The sequence below is a fragment of the Pyrgilauda ruficollis genome, unplaced genomic scaffold (genome assembly GCF_017590135.1).
Source record: "Pyrgilauda ruficollis isolate IOZ18807 unplaced genomic scaffold, ASM1759013v1 scaffold123, whole genome shotgun sequence".
NCBI classification, from domain to species: Eukaryota; Metazoa; Chordata; class Aves; order Passeriformes; family Passeridae; genus Pyrgilauda; species Pyrgilauda ruficollis.
The window spans coordinates 179,906-186,411 of record NW_024510655.1 but is presented as its reverse complement, the minus strand read 5'-3'; the positions used below and the strand labels follow the sequence as shown (position 1 = coordinate 186,411).

Here is a 6,506-nt window from a genome sequence, read left to right as displayed (position 1 = left end):
CAGGGCTGTCCACTTGCAGATGAGGCTCTACAGGCCTTTCTGTGGTCCCTGTGGTTATAGGGTCTGACTGACATGTCCCAAAAGCGAGGAGGTAACACCCACCAGGGGACACCCTAGCCCAGTATTTGGGTATTGTAGTGTGCTTTTATACTTTGTAATACTTTGTAATACTTTTGGTTTTGTATCCCCTTATTTTCCCCAAATGTGTGCGCCTTTTTGTACCCCCTCCCTCTACCTGTGTAATCATTCTCCTGTGTTGAGATCATCCCCAAATCCCCTGGCTCTCTGTCAGTCAGCATCCCATCCCCTCTGTCTAGAACTTTCGGTCCAAGTCGTCGAGTGATTAGTCCAAGGCCAGGGGTCAGCCCCCCAAGTATTATTCTATACGCTATCCCAAATGGCCATTCCTAAGGGTGCATCCCTGGTGGGTCTTTATTGGCCAGCAAATGTATCTAGCTTTGATTTCCTCCCCCCTTTAAATGTAATCTTGAGATTCCTTTGTTTTACTCTGAGCAAGGCGCACACTGAGGTGTGGGGCTCCCTGGGGAGCTCCGAATAAACCTTGGACTGGCCCCCTGTTCAGAGTCGGCCTTTTACTCTCCACCGATGTCTCCAGTGTCTTCTGCTGCAAAGGTGACCAGCCCAGCTGCCCTCAGCACCCTCGGGGCACCAGAGAGTGTCCCCCACTGTCGGTCACTTCGGGGCTGCCCCCCGTTGTCTGCCGACCCGGGGCTGGCCGGGGTTCCTGAGAGGCACCCAGAGAGACGGAGACATCTGGGGACTGTTTGTGGTTACAGTGCCTTTGTCTTCCCCAGCAGGCACCAAGGCCATGCCATTTCAAGGAAGCCTGCTGCAAGGCAGCTGAGGCAATCCAGCTCTCACTGAAAAGGAAGGGCCCCGCTCCCTCCTCCATTCCACACCCTCTACATCCCTCACGGACCACCTGGTCTCCTGCCTCACTTGTAATCAATCTGAACAAAAGACCAGACGTGGCACAGAAGCGCTGGAAGAAAAGTGTCTGAGCAGAGCTGAACTGACGTAACCCACGAGTTCTCCTCTAGGAGAAGCTGCAGCTTTTAAGAGCAGCCTTGACCTTCTCAACACCTTCATGACTTCAGGCCTCGATTCCTGCCACTGACATCATCCAGCCCTGACCACAGAGGTCACACACCTTTAGGGTACCTGTAAACACTAAGCACTTTAGACAAAATGGATACTTTACGTGGTGAGACAGAGGAAGGTCCAGGCAGAGGCTGGGGCAGGAGTTGCAGGTTCAAATCCTTGTGGCCTGGACAGAGTCCTCAGCTGGTGTCCCTTGCTTTGGAAGGAATAGTCAAGCTGATGAGTGACTCCATATGTCCCAAAAGCTTTCCTGCATGGCTACCTGTAAGCACTCAACTCTGGCCAGGTCCCTATGTGGTCCACCTCACTCAAAACACCCGTGCTCCTTCCTCTTCCCTTGTCATGGGATGATGGACACCTGAGCTGGTTTCCCCAGCCCACTGCACCCACAACCAGTTCTTACCACCATTCATCATTTGTCATGGCTAACAAATGGTATAGGACAACAGGAGGTCTAAAAGCAGCAACCTCAGTACCTAATTCAACTTTTCCCATCTCATTTTTGGTGGGTGTCCCACAGACAGTCCATGGGTGTGCCAGAGCCAGTCCTGCTCCACACAGCCCCAACTTGGCACTGTCTCCACGGGCCAGTTCTGCTCAATCTGCCAGTGCTGTGCTGCACCCACATCAAACCAGCATTGGGGCAGCATCAGGACAGGGAGCCTCCCATCTCTGCCTCCTGCCAGTGCTGCAAGGCTCCTGAAGCAGACCTGCCCATTCCTCTGGTCTCTGCCTTCCCACAGGGCTGATTTAGTGCAAAGCTCCATGTAAGGATTGGACTAAAAACCTCAATTATGCTAAAAACTGGCCTCTCGTTACCCAGGAGCTTTGAGGAGGTGGCAGAATGTCTGCACATCTCTGGTTTGAGAAAGAAATGGAGTATCTCTAGTGGACAAGGGCAGGGATACCCTTCACATTTTCAAGGGGAGGAAAGACAGAAGGGAACTTCTCTGCCAGGAGGGGTGGCCTTGTGATTGCCGTGTCCTGTAAAACATCAGGCAGCTGCCAAAGCTAAGCCCTTTCTCCATCTCAAGCTGAACCTACAGAGAGGCTGTTCTGGTTTGAAAGCAACACCAGTAAGAGATTCCAAGTCAGAAATACAATTTATTAGGAAAAGGGAAAAAAACCCCAAAATACATGCAATAATACAAAAGAAAAACCACTGACAGTCAGAATACAACCCAACACCCTGTTGGTCAGGGTGTTGGTAGCAGCCCAATTGGAATGGTGGCTGCAGTCCTCCTGGAGTAGCAGATGTGGTTCTGCTGGAGCAGTGATCCTGCAGAAGAGTGTAGTCTTCCTCTGAAGATCCAGTGGAAAAGGCAGCTCTGGGAATCCAGTGGAAAGGCTGATCTGGTGTCCCAAAAACTCAGATTATATCCAGTTAGGAATGCCTGGCTCCTCCCTCTGGGCCATACATCTTTTGATGACAGTGTAATTCTTATCAGTCATGCAGTGACATTCAATAGCCCATTAACAGCAGGTGTCTCCCCGGAGGGAGGACTGGTTTGTGGAAGAGATGAAGAAAAACTGCCCAATTAACAGAAGATAACTGCCAAACCTCTAACAGATGGCAAATAGAATACATATTGCCTTGTAATCTAGGATCACAGGTGATCCACCTGTGATCCCCAACATCTGCCCAGCCTTTTCAGGAGCTGAGGTGGCACATGGGCAACAGACATGAGGACATGGTGTCTATCAGCTGCCATGAGCAGAATTGCTTTCACCATTTCTGTTTGCAGACAGCAAAAAGTTCTTGTAAGGCTCTGTGAAAAGGAGACTCAAAACCAGCCAGAAATCCAACAGCACAAGCAAGAACACCCAGCACTGCAGGAGTGCTGGCCCCACTGGAACACATCACTCTCCCACAACCAGCAGCAGGTAGTGGGCAAGCCGCTGGTGCCTCCTCTCAAGCAGCTGTGTCCCAGCTGCCCTCTAGCACCAGCTCCAACTGCACTGCTCATGGAAGCCCAGAAAATCCACAAGCTTGTTCCAAGGCCAGCTGCTGCTCTGGTCATCACTGCTTTAACTGTTCCAGGTCTCAGGCCATGGTGACTGCAGGAGTGAGCCTGAGTCTTGGAGCCTGAGCTGAAGCATTTGGTTTGTGGCCTTTTCTGATTTGGCAAAAATCAGCTCTTTTCACAGAAAAGCTTTGGGGAACACTGAGAAATTGGGCTGCAGATATCACCCTAGGAAAGGGCTGTGTGAGGTTACAATGTTCCTGGTCTTCCTTCTGTGCTCCATTGTCCTACACCCACCACACTGGTGGGAAGACTCAGTGGTATAGCCAGCATATGTGATCCTAAACTGCTGGTGTGACAGAGCAGCCCTCACTGGCTTTGTCTGAAGTGCAGCAGCTTTTCCTAGTCTGACAGGACAGTGACCAGCCCCAGAGCACCAGCAACACAACCCAGAGCCTGGGCTCATTCCTGTGTGGCTGAAGTAGCACAGCCAGCACCTGCCCTGCAGCTCCACGACATTGTGCAACCAGCACCAGTCTCAAGCACCAACAGGCTGCTCCTAGTGGTTCCTTGGACTACCAATGAGCAAAGATGAGAGAATGCTCCAGTCTGAACATAAAAATGTTCCCATCAGGTCAGCCTAACGGCCCAATTAATCACATCTCCATCAGCAGAGACCCTGCAGGGGCCATGCAGAGGATGCCTGTGTGGCCACCTCCTGCAGTGCACCTAAAGCACTCACAGCTGCTGGAGGGACACAAGCAGAATATCCCTCTTACCGTCCAACTGCCCATGAACTTCTCTCATACCTTTATGACCCTGAAAGGCTTCAGAAGATATGTGTAAAGCAGTATTGTCTTTTACCTGTTTCAACCCATTCTCTTCCAAGATTCATTAAGTGTCCTTTGGTAGCTTCCTGAGAATTAAGAACAACAGAACCAGCCCAAAGCATGGTTTCCAAGTGCTTACTTCATGCTGATTCTCAAATCTTACTCAAGAGCACTGACATTCAGGTTGAAATGTGCAGCCCCATCCAGATGTAATAGTGCTGCAGAAATTCACAAGAAAGACAATTCACAAAAGATATAGCCATGAAGATTGTATTTATTATTATTAGAACAGAGGAAAAGCTACTTTACTGATTTTTATTTACAAATCTGTTGGCAAAGACAATAATATCCAGTGTCTTTTATGAGCATGTTTTATAACCCTTGCCAGAATAATTCACTTTTATTAACAGCAAATGCCTAAGGTTTGATTGACTGCAAGAAGTAACATGGATCACCACTGCAGTGGCTGCAGGCAAAGCCTGACACAGACACAGGCACCTGCAGCCCGAAGATGAGGGCAGGTCCCACATGGCTGCTCCAGCCCTTGGCAGGGAACAGGACAGCCTGAGCTTGTTCAGCGATTCAAATCTCAGGACAGCATGTCAGAGCTGGTAACCTCTGTCTGTCTCTTCACTTCTGGGGCAGTAGCTCAACATCTGAAGAATAAGTTGTTCAGCACTACAGAAGGACAGAGCAAGCTGGGTGGCATCAAAGCATGAAGATGGGTGTGTACATGAAACAGATGCTAGCACATTTCGTGGGCATGTCTGACAAAGTTAATCTTGACAAGGGAGAAAGATTTCCTGACAACAGAATCATCTGGTATGAGGAACCTTTATTCAGGTGGGCACAAATTGAATTCCTGCTCTGGAGTTCATTCAAATTCATCTGAACATAGGCTCTGGGAACCCTCTCAGAAAGACTGCACATGGCACCTCACGCCCACGCTGGTACTGATGGAGGCATCAGCTCTAAACCTCACTGTCGGCAGGGCTCAGCTCCCCACTGCAGTCTGGAGAGAACGATCCCAGGTCCCCACTGGAATGGGAGGGGGATACAGAAAGACAAATGCAACCTTGCATGATACTGACAGACTTAGCACTGCATCAGTAATCCCAAAACACACTTTTTTGCAGCAGACCTGCCGCCCCCAGCAAGGAAAACACCTCAAAGGAAGAGTATAGATACCACAGTTGACTACAGGCAGTACCAGCATTTCTCAAGCACATAGCACTGCTGCTGCTTTGCCTGGAAGGGTGTACCTGAGCACAGGAGCACTTCTGACTCTTGGGGGCTTTCTTTAGACCTGGGCTGAGCCAGAAGGGTGGGTCAAACTGGTATTTAGTTCCCAGCAGAGTGGTCTGGGAAGGATGTGGGTGTGAGAAGCTGGAGCTGTGAAGGCTTCTCTGAGCATGGGCTCAGGTGCTCCTCAGCAAAGCTGGTGTCAGCTCATGCTGTCTGTAGCAAACAGGAGCTGCAAGGCCACTGGGGTCACTGCTCCAGAAGATACGGCCCTCATTAAGAGTGTGCCAAAGTGATTATTTAACTGTTTGTTGTCAGGTGTGTGGCCTTCCTGTTGTGCCATGGTGTGGGTGGGTACTCAGTACAGGGCTGGTCTCACATGCTGCTGCACAGCTCTACAGTTCTTGAACCTCCGCACCTTCACAGCCCTCCACCGACAGCATTGTGGGATGTCAGAACAACCCTGACACCTCCAGCCAACAGTCTGCAGAGGTGAACAAGGCTGTCCCCATAGTAGTAGGATTATTCCTGATGAGGCAGCACCTTCCCTCGGACCAGATCATGCCACAGCACAGGAGTGATGTTCTCCTACCTCAAGCCAACTCTGCCTCCAGAAGAGAAATGGAGAGTCTCACTGCCCCATGTAGCAGTTCCTCACACATGTCACAGCCCTTTCACTGAGTACCCAATCTTGTGGCTCTCAGGAAGAGGATTGCTTCTCTCTGACACACACTGAAAGGCCAGGAACTGCTAAACCTGACCTGGCATGCCCAAGGACTTCTGGTGCTGACAGAACCAAGCCTTCCAGAAATGTCCAGTCCTATGATCATATATTGGGAGATGCTGAAGGGCTAACCCAGGGCATGACAACAGGAAGGACAATAGAAGAAACCTATGTGGAGAGGAGAAGACTTAATCTAGCAGCTCCTCAGAGCAACATTTTGCACCGTGGGGCCAGTGGCTCAAACCAGCCCTTTGATGAAACTCGTGTCCAAGTGTACTATCAGCATGCGGAGAAAAGACATTTCCTTGCGTGTGTTCTCAAAGATAACGCGGGGGTCGTCGGACTGGCAGCGCAAGCAGTTGGGGGCCATCACCATGGCCAGGTTATTCACATCCATCTTTGTTCTGCCCACATTTGATGGCTGAGCAAAGATCTGCAGATAGCAAGAACACATTCAGATGGAGCAGTGGAAAAGGGCATGGAAGTCCAAACACATGGTCCAAGAAAAGGTGCAAGGAGAGCAGACAGAACGCCTGCCTTAAGGACAGTGCCCCAAGTGCCACACATCCACAGGGAAGAGCACTGTGCTCTGATATACCAACAGAGCAGCAGCCTTGGCAGACA

At 50.3% G+C, this 6,506-nt stretch overlaps 1 protein-coding gene across 2 annotated transcripts in view; it reads right to left on the bottom strand.

Moving 5' to 3' along the window:
• Nucleotides 1-4,172: 4,172 nt before the first annotated feature.
• Nucleotides 4,173-6,506, bottom strand: part of LOC121365897 (rho GTPase-activating protein 39-like) — a 54,939-nt gene continuing 52,605 nt past the window's right edge. For both annotated transcript variants that reach the window (XM_041490461.1, XM_041490462.1), the window contains exon 10: nt 4,173-6,315. In XM_041490461.1, the coding sequence (XP_041346395.1) occupies nt 6,121-6,315 (195 nt within the window). In that variant the 3' untranslated portion in view covers nt 4,173-6,120. The remainder of the gene's footprint in view (nt 6,316-6,506) is intronic.